We start from the raw sequence: 22,925 nt of genomic DNA, 5'->3' as shown, positions 1-22,925 counted from the left end.
AAAGACCATAAAATAAAAGGAGTGTGGGTTTCTAATACCGACAAGTTAAAACAATACCCATAAAATCATAAAAAAAATCTTCAAAGATTGCAGGTCTTAATATCCAAGTGTTTTTTCGAGTATTTTTTACACTGTTTAGGTTTTTATTCTGTTTAAAATGGCACAAGGGACGATGGTAATTATTTAAAATCCCGTCAGGACATTTGGATTTAGATTAATCCCGTTTTAAAATAATCCCACAATGAATAGTTTAGTTTTTTACTGACAGTCATTCTTTCGGGAGAGTTGATGAAGTTGATGTATGGATTTTTCATGAAGCCTTTTTTCTGATTAAGATGTTTATATTTATTTAATATTAACTATTCTATATAAGCAGTGTGCAATTTCATGGTCAGGGTTCAAGCAAGGTTATATGCATTCAATCTAATTAGGCCTGTTTGCGTCTTTTTTTCTGTAAGAAGAATTGATAATAAATGAACGGTTAGAATTGTATCTGCTAATTTTATGATAAATATACAAGACAGGTTTAACTTGGACCTAGCTTTTCATCCGAATTTCTAAAATAAGATGAGAACAATTTTCATCCTCTGTCATTAGAAGATGTAATAATAGACACATTAAACACTTTTTCACACGGTTCATTCTTACTTTTACTGTTATAAAAACAAACAAACACATGGAATGAAGAATGAATAATTTACCATAATTACGTTGATAAGAGCACATTCTCATATTGCTCTTTATCAGACTTTGGTTATTTAATATATTTTACTGCGGCCCCATATGTTTCAAATATCAGTTATCAATCTTAAAGGAACTGTCACAAACTCAAATTGTCTAATCCCTATATCTTTACAATCTGATGATGTAAACCTTTGATATTTCAAACTTAGATTATTTGGCCTAACAGAATTCATATTTTGAGATATCAAAGGTCTACGACATTGGGTAGCAAAGATATAGAGATTAGAAAAGTAGAGTTTGTGACAAAAACTCAGTTCCTTTGCTCCAACAAAAGTCCTCAATCAAGTCAGATTTCCGAATAGTTTTAGTTATAGTTACATTCGAAGTACAAATTGTATTTTGTAATTATTAAAAAAAAAATTTAAATGTGGGAAATTATAAGGAAGGAATAAACGTGTAGAAAGGGGGGGGGGGTTGCGTATCTTACTGAACCAATAATGAAATATAACTAAACTAATTTGATATAATTAAGAATCAATAATCACCTGTGCTGTGGTTAAAAGTATAAACGTGTTTAATATCAAGGATTGAAGGAGACACATTTTCACATAGTGGTTTAATTCTAGTGTAGAGATCATGGTTAGGTTCTACTCCGGGCACATGTTTACATACTCAGGGTTCAAATACAACTACGCGATGTCGCGCTACGCACGGAAACGGAGAGTTGTTCAATTGAGATGTTATCACGCGGAAAGAGAAGATGCAGGGGAGGGAGAAGGGAGGGGGATAAAAAGAGAAGATGCAGGGGGAGGGAGAAGGGAGGGGGATAAAAAGAGAAGATACAAGGGGAGGGAGAAGGAAGGGGGATAAAAAGGGGATTTTTATATAATTACATTCTTTACAAAAACATAAAGTTCAAGCGGTCTTATTTTGAGCTACAATAAATATTTTATCCTTGTTTTTTCTTAAACTGTCAAACTAATTAATTACCTTTTTTGCCCTTTTTTAAGACGATACCTTCCTAAATTTCGTTAAAGTCTACAATTTTAGGATTAAGCGTACAAATTCTAACTTTATGTTGTTCAAACTGATTTAACAGTTTTGAATTTGTTTCAGCAAGCTGTCCCTTTCGATTACAATTTGACCACTTAGACATAATTGTTTCGACTCTTATATACTTTTTTTGTCGGCGGATGCGTTTTAACCAATAAAAAGATGAAGAAAAAACTCTGAAACTGTGAAGATATGTTAATTTATAGACCACAACTCTGAAACTGTGAAGATATGTTAATCTATAGACCAAAACTCAGGAACTGTGAAGATATGTTAATCTATAGACCACAACTCTGAAACTGTGAAGATATGTTAATTTATAGACCAAAACTCTGGAACTGTGAAGATATGTTAATTTATAGACCAAAACTCTGGAACTGTCAAGATATATTAATCTATAGACAAAAACTCTGGAACTGTCAAGATATGTTAATTTATAGACCACAACTCTGGAACTGTCAAGATATGTTAATTTCTCGACCAAAACTCCTCTGGAACTGTGAAGATATGTTAATCTATAGACCAAAACTCTGGAACTGTGAAGATATGTTAATTTATAGACCAAAACTCTGGAACTGTGAAGATATGTTAATTTATAGACCACAACTCTGGAACTGTAAAGATATGTTAATCTATAGACCACAACTCTGGAACTGTGAAGATATGTTAATCTATAGACCACAACTCTGGAACTGTAAAGATATGTTAATCTATAGACCACAACTCTGGAACTGTGAAGATATGTTAATCTATAGACCACAACTCTGGAACTGTGAAGATATGTTAATCTATAGACCACAACTCTGGAACTGTAAAGATATGTTAATCTATAGACCACAACTCTGGAACTGTGAAGATATGTTAATTTATAGACCAAAACTAGATTAAATTTAAATTGAAGAAGCCGAATACATCTTGTCCAGACTCCAGGCCGGGTAAGGTTAGACTGCAGAGTAAGTTTGTAAACGACCTATTCAAAAATCAAGAGCTCTGGGGCTTATAATACTAGTTAAAGAATTGAGTCTTCACACCAGCCTCAAATTTTCTAATTCTTATTTCTTTGCAACCTCAATGTGTAAACTTTTGATAGTTCAAGCTAAGATTTTTTTAGCTAAAAATTCTTAGTTTGAAATATCTCAGGCGTACGACATTGGGTTGCAAAGATATAGGGATTATACAATCGGTGTTTGTTGCAAAGACTCAATCCCTTTATATATTTACGGTTTCTTTGGGATCTTGGCAGATTTTTGAAAAAAGTGGCATTAAAAAACCACGAAGATTGAGATATTCAAAACATGAAATCATTTAATCATGGGAACACAAACTTTCATTTACAAACATCCTACTAGCTTGGAGATACATTAATGATTTTACAAAATACTTTAATGCTGTGAATTCTTGGATGGTTTCTACATGTACATCTAATATTTATTTTCCCATAAAACCGTAAATTTTGCAACTATTTTGCCAATTTTATTGCAGTTGTTAAACCCTGGTTTTTATTCAATACGAGCATAGGTAATTTTAAACTGGAATTACAATTCAAAAATGTATTTTAAGGCCAGTATATTTTACAGTCTATTAATGACATATTTTTTCATATTTTTGTAGTAAGACATCAAACAAATGTATAATGAGGTAAAATCAACATAGAAAAACTGAAATTCAACCATGTCGTCATTAGCAACAACCAGAGTGATTATCTTAAACCAACCCTGACATATATGGATGGATGGATTGCAGGGATCCTTGAATTTTTAAACTTTGTTGTTTTGTGTTGAAATATTTATCCACAGTGGACACAAGGATTCTCGAAATATGAATCTACTGCGGACACAAGGATTCTCGAAATATGAATCCACAGTGGACACAAGGATTCTCGAAATATTTATCTACAGTGGAAACAAGGATTCTCGAAATATTTATCCACAGTGGACACAAGGATTCTCGAAATATTTATCTACAGTGGACACAAGGATTCTCGAAATATGAATCTACAGTGGACACAAGGATTCTCGAAATATGAATCTACAGTGGACACAAGGACTCTCGAAATATGAATCTACAGTGGACACAAGGATTCTCGAAATATTTATCCACAGTGGACATAAGGATTCTCGAAATATGAATCTACAGTGGACACAAGGATTCTCGAAATATTTATCCACAGTGGACACAAGGATTCTCGAAATATGAATCTACAGTGGACACAAGGATCCTCGAAATATGAATCTACACATCAAGGCTCTTAGGGAGCTTCGCAAATTAAGCTTATAGGCAACAGTTTTTGAATTTGATATTTCTTAAACCTTCCTTGACCCGATCGGTTCAGCCGTTTTGACGTTCATTGGATACAAACAAACAGACACCCAAACAAAGGATATATGTATATATGTGTTTTACATCTATTCATAATGAAAATGATTGTTTAAAAACGTTAACATGTGCCAACATGTACCACTCAGGAGAAGGAACTAACTAGTATTTTTGCATCTTTTGATCTTTCAAACTTGGAAAAAGAATTACAAAGTTATAGTTTTAGGCAACTAATTTTTGAAAAGGAAAAAACCTTTCAAGGTCTGTCCATAGATATGTGTAGTGTTTCTCACAATAAATTGTATTTTTTCAAGGTCGTCCAGTAAATTAGATTTATGTTTTTTTTTTAATTCAGGAAACCCAATTATGGTCAACTTTCAGTGAAATAGGGGAGCTGCTCTACGATTCTCAGAGAAGCTACTCTACACCTCTCATTGGAGCTTTTCTTCATTTCTCATAGGTGCTACTCTAAATATCTCAGAGAAGCTACTCTAAATATCTCAGAGAAGCTGCTTTACATCTCTCAGAGAAGCCACACTACATCTCTCAGAGAAGATACTCTACATCTTTTAGAGAAGATACTCTACATCTTTTACAGAAGCTACTCTACATCTCTCAGAGAAGATACTCTACAGTCTACATCTCTCAGAGAAGATACTCTACATTTCTCAGAGAAGATACTCTACATCTTGTAGAGAAGCTACTGTACATCTCTCAGAGAAGATACTCTACATCTCTCAGAGAAGCTACTTTACATCTCTCAGAGAAGATACTCTACTTCTCTAATAGAAGCTACTCACATCTCTCAAAGAAGCTGCTCTACATCTCTCAGATTAGCTACTCTGCATCTCTCAGAGAAACTAATCTACATCCCTCAAAGAAGCTACTCTACATCCCTCAGAGAATATACTCTACTTCTCTCAGAGAAGCTGCTCTACATCCATCTCTCAGATAAGCTACTCTACATCTCTTAGAGAAGCTACTCTACATCTCTCAGAGAAGCTACTCTAAATCTCTCTGAGAAGCTACTCAACATCTCTCAGAGAATTTACTCTACATCTCTCAGAGAAGATACTCTACATCTCTCAGAGAAGCTACTCTAATTTCTCAGAGAAGCTGCTCTACATCTCTTAGAGAAGCTACTCTACATCTCTCAGAGAGGCTACTCTACATCTCTCAGAGAATCTGCTCTACATCTCTCAGAGAAGCTGCTTTACATCTCTCAGAGAAGCTGCTCTACATCTCTCAGAGTAGCTACTCTACATCTCTCAGAGTAAATTATTTACGTTAAACCGAATAGTTATTTTAACCCTCGAATTCGTATTGTCATTAAAACCAACATGGGGTGGATTCCAATGAAGGACAACACTTTGAAATAAAAACAATTTAAAGAATGAATTATTGAATTAAACCCCGCGGTCATGACATGACAAGCAAACAAGGATTGTTCCGAGAATGACTCTAATTGCTACTAAAATGCACTAATAATGAGTTGAAACTTGAAAACCCGGGCGTCCAAATTTTAGAATCAGCGAAGAAATCATTTTAAACTTAGTTTATTAGAGGATGTACAGGGTTTGGAGTTCAACTTGTTCAGAACGTTTAACGTAAAGTCGAGCAACTGACAGTGTTTGACATTGGATTTCGTTCTTCTTTTAAGACTTTAAAGGTTTTTTTAACTTATAAAAGGTTTCACAAAATCTTGAAAAGTTTCACAAATTTCAAAACTCTTTTCTAAACTTTTCTTACGCTTCTATATATAAATTTGGCTTGTCTGTCTGTTTGTTTGTCTGTTTGTATGTTTGTTTGTATCCAATAAACGTCAAAATGGCTGAACCGATCGGGCCCAAATTTTTTGTGGGACATCTAGGGACCCCAGGGAAGGTTTATGAATGATCAAAATTTTAAATATTTGTCTCCATCAAAATTCGATCTTCATTCAATTTTTTAAAATTTTGAAAATCCACGAAATTTTTTGTGAAAATCCGCGAATTATTTTTGTTTTGATTTACGATGTACACAAAGAGAACATGTTCACAATTAATTTAGAAGATGGGCGCGAAGCGCCCTCAAAGGCTAGTATAGTAAAATTTTAACCCTGAGAGAAATGTTTTCATGAACAAACTATGGATCTTCTGCAAATATATGTTTTCTTTTTTTTATAGTGTAAGAAAACCAAATATTTAGAAAATACTATTTTAAAACTGTGTGGAACCTTTGGGTCCAAAGACCTAAAAAGTGATTAAGTAAACGTACGAAATCTAACGACCATTACTAACAACTGATGGTATGAAATACACTCTATACATCGTATTTTTAGACAACCTTTGTACAATGATATTTATTTCCTCCTGTTGAGAGTATGATACGGATCTTAGTTAAACCAGGATCAGATCTCGACCTTCTCAGGGTCCTACGGTTACTACGTGTTAATGGGAAATGCTCACTATTAAGTGATTCTGTGGTTTTCTTTATAGAGATCTCCAAGGAGTGGGGGGGGGGGGTAGGAAATTGGGTTGTTATATGAAGAAAGAAAAACATTTTTTCGTTGGCAAGAACTTGGTACTTTATTTCAAAACTTTTTGGCTTTTTGGGTTTTTGAAAAGTTCAACAAAAATCTGAAAAGTGTTAAAAAGGTCTGTGCAGGAAACGAACCACAAACGAGTCAAGTTATTTCCCGTTACGGTGTTTAAGATATTACTGAAGTTTTATACATTTCAGATCAGAAGATCTGGTTAACAATAAATGCCTGACAAAATTTAATTTTCAAAGGAACTGAGTCTTTGTCAAAAACTCTATTTTTTAATACAATTATCTTTGCAACCCAAATGCAGACCTTAGATATTTCAAAATATGAATTATGATCAAATAATACGTTTGAAATATCAAAGGTTTGCACGATCAGGTTGCGAAGATATTGGGATTCGAAAATTTAAGTTTGTATAGCACATATTCAATTCAATTCAATTATTCACTGTATGTCATGTGTCATTAAATTGTTCTAAGAATATATTTATTTTTATGATATTTTAATTGTAGTAATTTCACGAAGACATTTGGTTGAGTAGTAATGCAATAAACATAAATTATGCATCCGTAGTTTCCTAAACTGTAATATAAACTTTACGTCAGATGATTAAATTTGTTAATTATAAATAAAAAAATAAAAATTAAATTTTAATAAAAATTCTGAAAATAATGAAATGAAAACTTAAAAAGACTTATTAACTGATTTTTTTTATACAAATAATTTTTATAAAATTAAAACGCTTTTCTCATGGCGAGGTTTTTTTACATACATATACGGTCCTTTTTATAATGTGCCCTTGTATGCTAATAATGATAATGAGGCCTAAAAAATAATTGCTGCATTTATAGTTAAGGATTTAAGTAGGGAAACCCTATAAATTTTAGGACAGAAAGTACAAGAGAAAGAGGTCAATAATTCCTTGGCCCGGGGGCAGGGGCGGATATAAGGATTCTGTAGGGGGGGGTAAAAATTTTCAGTTTAGCGCGCGAAGCGCGCCGAAATTTTTTTTACCCCCCCCTAGAAATTTTTTTACCCCCCCCTAGAAAAATATCATGATGTATATCAAATTATTGGTTTTAATTGGGTTTGCTTTGCATTTTCCACTCATTTCTGGGATTTACAAACTCAATCTAATAAAGGCTTCATTACATACCTTTCAGCTTTCACCTTGTTTTATACCCTTCATTAAAGTCATTCATTTTACATTAACTACAAAGATCTGTACTAAAAACTGAATTTNGGGGGTAAATAACCCCAATAACCCCCCTTATATCCGCCACTGCCCGGGGGTCTTAGGGGATGGAATAGAAATTAATTTACATTTCAGTTGATTTTTTTAACGATCTTTAAGAAAACATTAAAGTTTGAAAATAAAAGGAGTTCTTAAACAATCTGCATGGAATGGTTAACCATTAACCAACACGATTAGTTATCTCTAGTCTTCACCAAGAATGCAATGGTTTCATTGCTCCAGGGGCTTCCAAGGGTTGGAAGGGGGCCCCCCCCCCCCCAAACTCTCAGTTATGGTTAAATTTAATATTTCATTTTAAAATCCTTTCTGAAAATCCATCCCTCACCCTGTATAAAAATGTGTGTGCATTGTGCCACTCTAGTTCCAAACACTGCACAATGCATTACGTAGAGAAAGGAAAATGAAAGTAGGTCCGGAGAAATGTCTCGTCAACTGAATCGGACAAATTGAAAGATTCTGGTAAATATAGAAAGTGAGAGTAATGTACAAACAGAACAAGACACTTGTTATTGATTGATTGATGGGATGACGATGATCAACAAGGGTGAAATTAAAGAAGGGATACTCGACACCCACCCCCCCCCCTCCCCTAGAATTCCTTTAATTGTAGGATATTATGTAATTTTGGAGCCCTGGACATAAAGATTTTAAAGCTTCTGAGCGCGCTTGCTCCTAAACTCTACGTTGAAGGAGTTTTGGAAACCGCTGCAGTAGTTTTTGCATCAGAATTTTAGAAATTACAATGTCAATATCTTATATAATTGTGAACACATCTTCCTAATCAGGTAGTATTGGTTCATTATGTCTCTTCGAAGTGAATCAAACAGTAATTAGCTTGTCTTGTAAATAGTTAGTGATTAGTTCTGGGATTTCCTCGCTTTGAGAAACCCGCGGAACAAAAATATGATTTCTGTCAATTTTTCAGCCGACTTAACTCAGAACTGATTGAGTCTAATGATTACGAAACATTTCACAATTTATAAAGTTACTAGGTGAAGGTCCCGCCCCGGGCCGGCGTTGCCCATGGAAAAAAAAATGTTGAAGAAAAAAATCCAATTTTTTTAGCCTATGTCGCCCCCAGGCTACCCATGACTGTCCACAAAAACATATATTTGTACGTACAAATGTCTTCTTTTATTGTATAGATGAAAGATTTCTAAATAAGCCATAATAATAATTACAGTGAGACCCATAAAACTGTGGAATATGAAGACGATAATTTGTAATCATATGGCTTTTTATGTTGTTATAAAACAAATAGTTTTACTAAATACATATTTAGCTTAAAAATCAATGAATTAATCAATTGAAAAGGGTCTGTTTACACTGCACAAGGTCTGTTTACACTGCACAGGGTCTGTTTGTTAGAAATGGGCCAATTCTGCAAAGTTATTTTTTCAAGAGTATATTTCTTTAAATCCGGGACGAATAGAACAAAATTACACCACATTTTATAAAGAATGGCTAAAACTATATATTGAAACAATAAATGTCAATTTTAAACTATTAATAAGGTGTGAGAATATGTTTTTGATGATTCTTGATTTCATTTTCGAACATATCCCTATTTTGAAACAATTACTGGATTTGAGCTCATCATGTCGCGTTTTCGGAACATATCCTGGTTTTGAGACAATTACCGGAATTCATATCAATGTCAATTTTCAAGCATTTCCGCACTTACGTAACAAAAAAAGATTTTATAATAAGGTAAAATATAAGCAAAATAGGAAATAAAAACAAACTGTTCTTTTATAATTTAAAAATTATTACAGCATTTAGAAATCAAAATATTAATATCATTTGTTACAGTATAGAATTAACTATAGAAATGCGGGAAACAGTTTGTTTAAAATGCTTGAAAATAAATCATTGAAATTCTCTAATTTAACAGAGTAAATGTGGAAACTTATATTCTTGAAATAATTCAGAAGTTAATTTAGTCTTCATAAGATTTTTGTTTTCAATGATTTATTTTGTAAACTTAACATTGTCTTGAAAACGGTTAAGAGATTTAATATAAAAAGAACTCGTATTATAATTTTGATTTTTCAAAAAGTTCAAAATTGGGAATTGCTGTCCTCGTCATGTTTAATAAAATGTTGGTTATAGTTTTTTTATCGACTTTTACTCTGGAAATGCTCCCCCCGAAAAGACCATTTTTGGAGGTCAAAATGGGCAGTTATGACCTCGGGATTCAAATTTCCGAAAACTAATGAAAATGAATACTCGACCTATTTAGATAACCAAGACGATGTTTGTGTACTATCAATTCTAAGTATGGGTAAACCATAGTAAAGTTTATATTCTCTTAGTACAGCTATTTAGATAAGATGAGTTCAATCTAAATAGTCAGGAACAGGCCCTTTAAATCTGCTCGGATTGATGCATAAAGAGAATGAGATCACCATATGATGAGATCCTGATCCCCATGCATAGAGAGTACCACATGTGGGGAAGCTAGGGATCTGATGCCAGAGAGAAAGAGATCACTCCTACCTAAGCCTTCGGCTTGAGAAGACCTATAGTCTGTCGTGCGTCCTGAATTTTATTATCTATATTTTTTACTTGCAGATTGATAAAATGATTGATATGAAGGTTCACGAAGTCCTGAGCACTTCATCCTTGTAAGATGCAGGTCTCTGGGAAATGAGAACTATCATATTAATTGTTAATTTTAAAAGTATTTATTAGAAAATTTATTAGAAAATCAAATTTGGTTCGGCACAGGACTATAGCATAGTAAAGAAAATATCGATGTGAGATATTTTCTCAGGTTACACGGTTAACCTTTTATTTTTGTATGTATCTGGACCCTGTCGCTCCGGGAGTAGCTAAATAGATAATCAACGGGGTCTGAAGTTCAAGGGCGTATACAGGGGGGGGGGCATGGGGGCAGTGCCCCCCCCTTGAATTCTGCAAGCCTTTCACACTTTTCAAATCTTAACTGAAGAGTGAAGAACACAAAAAAATAAGTTTGCTTTTCATGATTATTATAAAAAATCCAAATTTTAAAATATATATAATTACAGTGCAGTGCTCATGCTGTAACCAAGTTAACCTAACCAACCTAACCTAATTTTAACTTTTAAGTTCACAGAGTACACAGAGTTTAGTTGGGTTCAGAAAACACACAGTCTGCATACATTTGTACAGCTCACACACTTTATATTATATGCTAGTCTTGTTTAGTAGTGATGCAAAGCCGCGAAGGCTTGAGTTTGGAGGTAGTAAAAGATCATTTTTTGTCTTTTTAATTTGGATTGAATTTACTTTTTTCATTGCACCCCCAATTTGTATTTCAAACTAGCTGAAGTGCCCTGGGGGGGGGGCAAAAAAAATTTTGCGCTTCGCGCAAATCTTGCCCCCCCCCTAGATTTATTTCTGTATACGCCCTTGCTGAAGTTTGGCAGAATTATACAAAGAAAAGATCAAGCTTTCATCACCGAGAAACTGAAACTTTCATCACTGAGAAGATCAAGCTTTCATCACCAAGAAACTTAAACTTTCACCCCGAGAAGATCAAGCTTTCATCACCGAGAAGATAAAGCTTTCATCCCAGAGAAGATTAGGCTTTCATCATCACGAAGATTTGGTTTCCATCACGAAGATTTGGTTTCCATCACGAAGATTTAGTTTCCATCACGAAGATTTAGTTTCCATCACGAAGATTTGGTTTCCATCACGAAGATTTAGTTTCCATCACGAAGATTTGGTTTCCATCACGAAGATTTAGTTTCCATCGCGAAGATTTGGTTTTCATCACGAAGATTTGGTTTCCATCACGAACATTTGGTTTCCATCACGAAGATCTGGTTTCCATCACAAAGAAGAAGATAAAGTTTCCATCACGAGGTCACATTAAAGTTTCTGTATTTTTGATTCCAACAACCTTAAAGTCACTGGATTCCATCAGTCATCAGAAGACCTCAGTTCCAATAACAACTACGAGATATGGAATCCCGGAATCAACACGATATTTACGCTACCGAGCGTACGTCCGTTCGTCCGTCAAATACACGTAACGTAAACAATTGTTCCAGAAGTTAATCCTGCAGAGAAGCACTGTTCCAGATTGTTGAGAAAACTGTTCCAGAAGATATCCCGAAGTAAAAGTTACTGTTGCAGCCTATCCAGAAGTACATTTCTGTTCCAGAAGAAACTATTGCAGACTAAGAAGAAGTACATTAACGAAGTACTGATCCAGAAGTAACTGTTCGGGAATGCAGAAATAACATTAACGATAAATTACGTACCGTACCGATTACTAACACCGCAAACCGTATGCAAAACGTATTGTTCATAATATAATTGCTGTAGTTGCCGTTAACAGCAAATAACTATAGAACCCGAGATACTGTTCGAGAGACCAAAACAGCTAGTTACAAGAGTTCCTATTCCAGAGACAAAACCAGCTTGTTCCAAAAGTTACTGTTCGAGAGACAAATCACCAACTTGTTCCAAATGTTCCAGAAATGAAGCCAACAGAGGGTTCCTGAAACTAAGATACTACTCCAGAAACCGGAACACATATATTATGAACAACGAGAACGTTAAATTGACTAACATTATAAATTAGCTCCGCATTAACAAATGCAAACCTATTAGCTCCGCATGAATACATGCAACCCTATTAAATCCGTTTTTTAATACATAACATATCTAAACTAATTTTGAGCAACCTGGATTTTTGAGCTTTTAAAACTTACATTATACAAAGTTTTTGATATTTTTGCTAGAAAAGGTTTCATATTTATTTTTGATATATCCCTGCCCTATATCTAATTATAAAACAAACGGCTTTGTATAGATTTAAAAACTAAAATCTGGTTTCCTAATAAAAAATCTAAAATTTCAAGTTCAAGTTGAAAAGCGGTTTTTGAGAGAATACAGATTAAATTTTAGATTATGGCTTAAGATTTATATAGAGAAAATAAAATTGTTAGCTGAAAAAGGATACAAGCTTTTGAATCTAGATATTCTGTTATTTTAACCCAAAAAATCTAATTTTTAGAGAAAATCCAAAATTTCACGGACTCCTTTTTACATACTTTTTCAAATAATCAAAAAGATACAAGCTTTTGACCTGATATATTCTGATATTTAAATTCAAAGCCAATTTTTTGGTAAAAATCTGAAGTTTTACAGATTCATTTTTACATCTTTTCTGTATTGATCAAAAACGATACAAGCTTTTGAATCCAGATATTCTGTATTTTAACTGAAAACTTATTTCTAGAGAAAATCTGAAATTTTAAAGATTAATTTCTGCATATTTTTCTATTGATCAAAATAGATACAACCTTTTGAATCCAGATATTCTGATACTTAAATTCAAAAACCTATTTTTGGAGAAAATCTGAAATTTTAAAGATTTGTTTTTGCAAATTTTTTCTATTGATCAAAAGATATACAAGCTTTTGAATCCAGATATTCTGATACTTAAATTCAAAAACCTAATTTTGGAGAAAATCTAAAATTTTACAGACTCACTTAATATCTTTTCTCTGTTGATTCAAGAAAATACAAGTTTTTAGGTACAAACTCCTGTATACTTTAAATAGAAAACGTCTGGATACTTGAATCATTTCTTTGTAAATTCCTAAATTTTGGTTTTACATTTTAAATTTTTAATCTTTCCTTTGAATATCCGGAAAGTCAAATATAGATATTAATGCACAATTTTTTAATAATTCTGACTTCGAGTCTAAAATCCAAAACTATCTGATAACTAAATATCTGGATTGAGAGCAAAGTTTACATTCTTTAAATATTTCTTATTATTTTGAAAAAGCTAAATATTAGTAAGGCCAACTTGCAAATTTTGATTGAAATTTTGACATTGTCAATTTTAAAGATATATCAGAAAAAAAGGAAAATCTGGACCGAGATCAAAATCAAAATTCTTTGAACTTTTTTATTAATTTGAGAAAGCTGAATATCAAAAAAGGCAAACTTCCCAAATTTTAATCATTTTGAAAATATATCAGAAATAACAAGAAAATCTGGATTGAAAACAAAGTTTAAATTCTTCGAATTTTTTAATTTGAGAAACTAAATTTGAAAACGGCAAATTTCTCAATTTTAAGTGAAATTTTGACATTATCAATTTTGAAAAGATCAGAGAGAAAAAGAATCCAGTTTGAAAACAAAGTCTAAATTCTTTGACACTCCAATAATTTTGAACTCTACCGGACTTCTTAAAAATTTGTCCTAAATAGATTTGACAAATTGAACCTTATCTTTAAATAGATCATTTGATTTAAAGATTTTCATTTGCTAAAGAATTTACAAAGTTGAGATTTTAAAAGCAAACTTCAATTTTTGAATGATAATTTCTCAATCTTTATACAAGATATTTGATTTAAAGATTTTCATTAGCTAAAAATAGAATTTACAAAATTGAGATTTTAAAAATAATCTGGTTTTTGAAAGAGAAAATTTTCAATCTTGAAAATTAATTTTATTAAATTGTACAGTTGAAACCTTCAAGGATATCTGTAGTTCAACTGAACATCAAAGGTACAGTTGAAACCTTCAAGGATATAAGTAGTTCAACTGAACATCAAAGATACAGTTGAAACCTTCAAGGATATCAGTAGTTCAACTGAACATCAAAGGTACAGTTGAAAACACATTGTAAAGAATAAAATTGAGATTAATTATAAATGGTTCAGGAGTCTGAGGATTACTGACTACAAAGAGAACTGAGCGGGTTTAAGCTAATAAACCTCCTATCTCAGAGAATACCTGGATAAAAGAGTGGGTTTTCAAGCTAAGAAAACCTCTTAGCTCATGGAGTCTTAAACCTTAATAAGACCTCCTGGCTCAACTCTTTACCCAGCTAAATATTAAAAGGTAGAAATCTTTACAAAATATTTCTGAATTCTCTTTAAAGTACAAAACCTCAAAGAAACAAACTGTCCATTTAGAAGTTGAGTGGTTTAGTATACCTGGAGACATTACTGCACAAGCTCTGGGGAAATAAGCACATCAACTACAGGTTAGCTGAAAACATTGGAATTTCAAGATAAACTATTTAAAGTTGAAATAAAACCTGATCAAATCTTGTGCCTATACAGGGTAACGTAACCAGACAAGATTAACCTGAGGAAGGACCTCCACTACAGCAACCTTTTAATGGATAAAAGGCGAGCTAGTTCACAATTATGCAACAAGTTGATTAATTGATTGCATTAAATTGTTTAATTGATTTCGGGAAAATTATCAATTGAACTTGTCTTGTTAAGGTGAGAAGATGCTCTTCTCCTACCTGTGGAACCTCCCCTAACTTATCTTGGTGCAGAATAGTCCAGAAGCTAACTATAACCCAGATAAATAAACTAAACCTAAGAAAACTAATGAAACTCGGAGACACATGACCAAATTTTTCGCCGCCTGATGAAGAAATAAATGATGAAAAGAAATTAGATCTTAGAAAATGATTTAAAAACTGAAGAAAAAAAAATTGATTAACATTGATCTTTTTCTCAAAAAGTACATAATTGTAATTATTGTAAAATACATTTTGACTGTGTATATTTCATGTATATATATGAACTATAATTTTCCATCTATATGTTTGATAAATGAATGATAATATATTTGCTTTTAAATGCAAGATAATGAATAAATGAATGATAATACAAAATCTCATTTATTTTTGAGACAGTTTCTAGTTTCTTGAGGTTTGATTTTACCAATCTAGCATACTTGTTCTTATCTGTAGCCCTTTACATGTACATTTTAGTGCTATAACTTGTTAGCTCGGTTCTTAAGAAGTAATTGGCAAAATTTTGATGAATTTATGCTTAATATCTAAAGTCCAGTGGTATATTTTGACTCAAGTTTTGAGAAATTGGCAAAAACTGATAAATTTGTCGTAAAACAGTAAAGTTTTGGTGTGCAGCACTTAAGAACATAAATTAAATAGACCAGAAAAACAGATACTAAACCCAAAGAACTGAATATAAGGGGCCGAATATAATATATATTAAACACCTAATACCTGGGTGTAGTTTTTATGATAAACAGATTCTATTTCTAAATTCCAGTTGTTTCCATCTACCACCTAAGTAAAAGAATATTCATAATTCATATGCGGACTTTTAAGAAAAACAAATATAAAGCCCAAATAAATAGTTAGAAATTTGCTAAATTTTTGGAAAACGACATTTAAAAAATCGTTGCGAATTTTGTTTTCTAAAATAAGAAAGAAAAAAGAATACATAATACATACAGTTGTGTTGTATGGTAAAATAAGTGTCATAATACTAAAGTAAAGTAAACTTTGATTTACTGATTGGTTGTTGTGATTGAATTTTAATTTAAAAAAGAGAACTTTGAAAATAAAATACGTCACCTCGTGATTTAAAAAATATTACTTATATTTTTATAATAACTCTTTTTGATTGGTTGATAACTAGTAAGACAACCTTATTCTAAATACATGAAAAGGTGCATTTCTGAACTCTGAATAGCTTTGCACATCAAAGTTAAATCAACTCTGATTCAATTTTAATTAAAAAATTTAAAAAATAATATGAATAAAAGTACTTCTCAGTAGCTTTGGACAACACAGTTTAACTAAAGGAGATTTAATCCAATTTGCAAGTTTGTAAAATTCCAATAGACGGAATATTTTGATGACTACTTTCTCCATTGATTGAATGGATTTATCTCACATTCAATCAGTAATATAATCAGATATAGTTTAAGATAGATCCTTCTTAATATTATACAACTATACACGAGCTGTTTATTTACAACAGTTATATTGCTCTGTATGACGATAATTCTGGTTTTCAGTACATAAAAATATAAACACGTAATCGATTTTATCGTGTTTTCATTCATCTAAATTCGAAGACGACATTTCGTACAATTGTTTATATCGAATATTGTACGATTAAAACACGAAAATGTCACTCAAAGACATCGAATTAGAAGATTCTTTATCTTGAATAAACCTACTAGAGAATATATTGAGTTTAACTCTATTAAAAGATCACCTACCTGACGAAAACATTGAAGAGATTGATGAGATATTGGGTTCTATCAGAAGTCGTCTTTATGGTGATACTCAATCAGGCTCTTCTAATTCACAACTGGATTCATCTGAAGAATTGAAAATAATCAAGAAAAAACTGATTACTTTGAATAAAAAAGATGATGAAAAGAAATTTGATTTTCAAATAAAAACTTTTTCAATGGAGTCTGTCCTTGACGACTTGAATAAATGCAACTATAAATTAGCTGATTATATAGAAAGTTTTGGGACAACTAATATTTGTTATTTGAACAAAGCTTGGATTGATGGGACACCTGAATATAAAGAAGAAAACACAAGACAAAAATATGTTAAGCTTGATGACAAAGACACAAGTCGAGTAGGTTTTGCCGTTGCAAATTCTTTTACTTACGGAATTCAGACTGAAATTAAAAAATGTCTATCATATATAGACACAGAAAAGAAGATTATTAACTGGGAGGCAGTAATGCAAGATTTAAAGTCTTTAGCAAAATCATCTGGCTATACAGAGGGAGATGTAAGATTAGCATTGATGGGATTGATTAGGCTGGGGGGCTTAAATCAAGATTTGTACTCCCATATGAACATTAATGAAATTGCAGATTGTTTAATAAAATCGGTTAAACCGATTCACAAATCAACATTATTATGGGGAGCTTTGCGTAAATTGACACGCGAAATAAACACTCCGTTGCAGTTAATTCTAGCTGAGGCCGAATCTTATATTCGAAAAATATTTCCAGAACCAAATCAGCATAAAGTTCGAGAAAACTATCACTTCGTGGCACTGACGTCGTTTATTAATGATAAATTATCCTTAGAAGTGGTAAATGACATCAAAAGGAAGAAGGAACTTAATCAAGAATATAATTATGAACATTATAAGGATATGTTAATACGTCTGGAACAAAATGAAATAAATATTCCAACGGAAATATTGAAATATGGACGGAATACAAAACAACAAAATTCTATACAAGAAGAAACATTATATAACGCAACTTTATATAATATTCAAAACAAAACTGACAGTTATGATTCAATACATCATGAAGAAAACAAAGATTGTTCATACTTATTTGCAAATGACAACTGTAAATATTATAATACTTACTATAGAACAGATGACAGGTCTCAGTGTCTAGATAGAAGTGAGCTCAGGTCCGAGCCTAAACAAAATACATATAATAGAGACGGATACGTAGAAGATCATACCCTAGGTGACAGTAGGCCGGATGACAGATACAACTCATATCATGGAAATAACTACAAGGAAGAAAATAGAAGTAGATACACCAAGAGAAGAATGTCACCAGATTTTACGTCGCGTCGTAATATACCGGAATCGGAAACAAACAAATATAGGACTATGGACGGTCATTACACTGGTTATTTTCCAAGGAGCCACAGTTCAGAAATAAGAGAGGATTATCCTAGATTTAGACCCGGGAGAAATTGTAGGGAAGATTACAACCCTTATAAATACAAATTTTGTAGAAAATGTAATCCGGAAAGACATTATGGACATCACGAATTCAACTGTAAATATTTTGAATCATACAATGATTCAAACTGTAAAAAATGTCATAACGGCTTTCATTTTGAACATAACTGTGACCTTGAATGGGATTATAAAAAAAATGGACAACTGGGTTAGATAATTCGGATACTCTAACTCAGGAGAAAACATATATTAATACATTAATTAATAATCCGAAAACAAACAAAAATAAAAGTAATTTTGGACGAAACAATGTTAGTTATTTTTTAAACACTAATAATGATAACTTGCCTAGTGAAAAAATAAAGAAAAAAATAAAAAATTACCGCGTTTCCAACACCAGGACAAGAAAATCAATCGGCTGTAGTTCAAGTAAAGATCTAGAAAAACAAAATTTAAGTTATATGAGTATTAAATACGAAACATTTACCCGAGAAGGGCGTCAAATGTTGATTAGAGATTTTTTATATTATGATGGCTATAGTGATGAAAATTATGATAATAACATTAAATTCCTGCAAAAAAGAGATAAATATTTAGGCCATATTTATGAAGAATGTTTATTTAGAACTAGGAAACCATTTGTAATTATTGATAAGATGCTATATAAAACTTTGGATAATCATTACAGATTATGTATTCCTACAGATCTACTAGAGAAAGTTATACCACATCTACACGAGAAGCTATTACATTGCTCAAAACGTAAATGTAAAATAACTTTTAAAAAATATTTTTTTCACCCTTTGGCTGAAGTCTACATAACTAATTACATTAATAAATGCATGACTTGCCAATGTAATTCCCTTTCGCAAATACCAGGGAAATCTTTAAAAACTGGAAATCAATTTATAGCTAAGTCTAGCCGTGAACTACTAAATATATCTATCATTCGCAATCTTCCCAAATCTAACAACTACTGTAATATTCTACTATTAGTTGATAAATATACAAACTTTTGCATATCACTACCACTTATGAATATAGAAAGTTCTACACTTGGAAAATATTTGAATCTTATATTTTCTACAATAGGATTCCCTAGATGTGTCCGTACAGATGGTAGTCGAGAATTAAATAATGCACTTGTAAAATTGGCAGATGTTATATCATTCGAAATATTTTCATCAGATGATAATAATGGCAAAATTAAAAACACATTAAAAAAGTACATTTATGATGAAGATCTTAATATGTACAAACCAAACTGGGCTAACTTACTTCATTCGGCTATGGATAAAATAAACAAACTTCAGGTTGATGGCTCTCATATGACGAGAGAAGATTTTTTTTATAAATCTACCGCACGAAATATCTTTAATATGCTGGGATCGGGAAAAATATTTGAATACGTCAATAACAACAATGAGACAATGACCAAATTCATCAAAATTAAAGATGTTAAAAACAGAGAAAAGATCAAAAAATCTAAACTAAGTATAAAACTGGGCACTATTCATTCAGGTGATATAGTTTTATTCCCAGACAAAATAAATCCTGAACTTGATGCATCTATCTTACATCTAGAATTATTCCAAGTTTTGCGAAAAAATAGAAAAGCAAAAACAGTCGAAATTATTTCCCTAAGAACCGGTCAAAAACATATGACGACTAAGAATTTAATTGGTAAAATACTCGTAAATGATTTAATTTCTGTAAATAATGCAAAAAAATGTATAAGAGAAATATTCAGATGGGAAACGTTTACACAAGATTACGAAGAAAATATTAGAAGGAATAAGGAAGGAAATACAGTTAATAGCTTACATACGGAAACCTACATAACGGAAATCGAAAATATGCTTGAATCGGAAAATTCGTTTATGGACACGGAATATGAAGAATGGAAACAAAAACCTCCAGACTGGCATACATGATTTGTATTCTATGGTACAAATTGAAGACTTATGATATGAAAAGATAACGACAAATGACCTTGATAAACAGTCAGTTCAATTTATGTTTAATAAACATTATTATGAATAAAACAGATTAGTATGTATGTACTCTAGTACATTAATTATAAGATTCTAGAAATTTCTTAATTTTCATTCCTAAATCTGAAGGAAAATTATACCTACGTTGCAGTAAATATGCAGATCTGTATGATTAAGATAATCTTTTGTCGATAAAAAGCCAGTTTTAATAAAATAAAACTTTAAATTCTCACTCCAACCCTTTAATTAAGTAAAGGTCGAGAATATATACAGATTCATAATGGTTATAAAAAAGAAATCTTTTGTACATAAAAAGACAGCTTTCAGTAAGCTATAACCCCTCGGACAATCACCATAATAAAATATGGTAGAAAACGAGAAAATTATGATACCTGAATAAATTACTGCTCCAGAACGTGAAGTATCCCAGACCTCAGAATGATTAAGCTGAAATTAAAGAGTTAATTAATTAAGTTAAAATTATTCAAAGTTAATTGATTGTTTTTATCCTAAAATAACAACATTAGTGATAACACCCAATAAAACAAAGGAAACACACACCCTAATAAATAAAAAACAAAATTAGACAAGCTGAAAATTAAAAATTAAAACTGTGTTAAATAGTAAATTGTATACAGTAAACAGTAAATTGTAAACATTAAACATTAAACCGAAAAACGTAAACTGTAAACCGTGAACTATAAACCGTAACCGGTTAATCGTACACTGTTAAACTTATTTAATGAATAATAAGATATAAAACGTAAACAGTCAAAAGTCAACAGTCAACAGTCAAAAGTCAACAGTCAACAGTCAAAAGTCAACAGTCAAAACAATTAATAAATCGATCATCAATCACCAATTAATCAATCATCAATTATCAATCAAACAATCAAATAAATAAATCAATCAATCGATCACTCACTTAAACTGACTCTACGATTTAACTAGACCATAGATAATCAAATAAATCAATCACTCAATTGGAGCACTCAATCATACAATGATTATGTTAATGAATAACTATCATTCAATCATTACATTTATCAAACCAAGAAATGTCAAGCATCAATCTCAAATCAAAAATTCAATATACCAGACAACCAATCAATCAATCAATAAATACAGTAATCTATGAATGGAATACCTAAAGTGGCTGCAGGACAATCGTAAAGTATTGTATTCCTCCTGGTTTGGCTTAGAAGTGCTCTCCTTGCACAGATACTTGGACCGATCTAAAAAGCCAATTAAATTATAGTTAAAAATAAACCACACAACAGTGAACACAATTCAATAACTCTTAACTAAGAGTTCAGTTCATTTATTTGTCTGAAAGAAACTGATACAGTAAGTCAATTAGTGAACCAACCATTCGATAGTGAATCAATCATTAAGTTAGTGAGTCAACTATTTGATTAGTGAATCAATCATTCGATTAGTGAACCAACCATTCGATTAGTGAATCAATCATTCAGTTAGTGAATCAGTCAATTAACTAGTGAATCAATTATTCAATTAGTGAAAAAATTATTAATTCTTGAATCAAAGATACATTTAGTGTATAAATCAATCAATTATTTAATCAATAAATTAATCAATACACCACTCCATCAATGAATATCCTCTACAGTTATACATCAACTTATATATCAACAGCACCTGAAGAGTCAGAAGCATGGACACTACGGAAAATCGACGATATCTCTTATCTAACTTATGATCATGGAGGAAAAATTACACAAACCACTTGGTCTAGAAGGGAAAGAAACGACCAAATACCATTACCTTCAAGAAAATTACAAAATCAACTGGAAAAACAAAGGCAACAAGAAAATAAACATGTATACCCGGAGAACGTTATAGAAAAAGAATAAAAAATAACAGAAAAAAGAAAAAAAGAATATACAAAAAAAGAAAAAAAGAACAAGAAAAAAATATTATATTAATCTTGAATAGAATGTAAGGATAGTTATTGTGTTAAAGAATATTTAATCTAATTCAGTTATATGTAATAATATGTAACTCGTAAATTATAAAATGTTATTAGTAATTGTGATTTCGTTTAATAATTGTAAAACTAAACAAAGAGAAAAATTATAAAAGAAAAGAAAACAATAAAACGTAATTAAAACAAAAGAAAAAGAATAAAATATGTACATTTACATTTTAAGTAGTAGTAAAAGAGAAAAAAAGAGAAAAATTTGACAAAAAAACATTAAAAAAAGAAAGAAAAAGAATGCAGCAGTTATCTACGATAAAATTTTTATTTAGTTTAAGTTGATAAATAAGATTTTCAATAAAAGCAATAACACATTGGATATTCTTTGTATTTGATTAAAACCTAAAATCATCTTATCTCACATATTTTTATGAAAACATTTTATTAAAATATTTTTATTTGTTTTATTTCAGGGAAAATATTTAGATTTGTATTTGTTTTATTTCAGGGAAAATATTTGTACTTGTTTTGTATGTCAGGAGACGCTAATGAACGACAAACCATAAAAAAAGTGATCTTATAAGTGGGCAAAGATGAAAACAGATTTCATAAAAGATTTAAATAGGCTAACCTGGGAAAAGAAACAAAAAACTTTTTTATTCATATCGTCGCCCTCACGTCT

The 22,925-nt window shown here is 31.4% G+C and overlaps 1 protein-coding gene and 1 long non-coding RNA gene across 4 annotated transcripts in view; one reads left to right on the top strand and one right to left on the bottom strand.

Moving 5' to 3' along the window:
* The window catches only part of LOC111706772 (uncharacterized), a 33,101-nt gene extending 10,185 nt beyond the window's left edge, over positions 1-22,916 (bottom strand). The window contains exons 1-9 of one of the 3 annotated variants that reach the window (XR_002766307.1): positions 22,875-22,916; positions 21,452-21,539; positions 20,697-20,751; positions 18,694-18,747; positions 17,981-18,035; positions 16,851-16,952; positions 15,844-15,906; positions 14,789-14,843; positions 10,362-10,376 (exon numbers count right to left, since the gene is read on the bottom strand). Coding sequence is in view for 1 of the 3 variants with exons in the window: in XM_023479711.1 (XP_023335479.1) it covers positions 1,230-1,322 (93 nt within the window). In the remaining 2 variants the exon portion in view is untranslated. Of the gene's footprint in view, positions 1-1,229; positions 1,363-10,361; positions 10,377-14,788; positions 14,844-15,843; positions 15,907-16,850; positions 16,953-17,980; positions 18,036-18,693; positions 18,748-20,696; positions 20,752-21,451; positions 21,540-22,874 lie in introns of those variants that run through there. The other 2 variants (XR_002766306.1, XM_023479711.1) reach the window with 2 other exon arrangements.
* On the top strand, positions 14,319-15,084 carry LOC111706773 (uncharacterized). The gene is made up of 4 exons (XR_002766308.1): positions 14,319-14,455; positions 14,513-14,693; positions 14,768-14,838; positions 14,918-15,084. It is a non-coding gene; the product is annotated as an uncharacterized LOC111706773 (long non-coding RNA).
* Positions 22,917-22,925: the final 9 nt, after the last annotated feature.

This window comes from Eurytemora carolleeae, unplaced genomic scaffold, assembly GCF_000591075.1.
Source record: "Eurytemora carolleeae unplaced genomic scaffold, Eaff_2.0 scaffold755, whole genome shotgun sequence".
NCBI lineage: Eukaryota > Metazoa > Arthropoda > Copepoda > Calanoida > Temoridae > Eurytemora > Eurytemora carolleeae.
The sequence above is the reverse complement of the archived record's forward strand: the minus strand, read 5'-3'. Positions and strand labels throughout refer to the sequence as shown.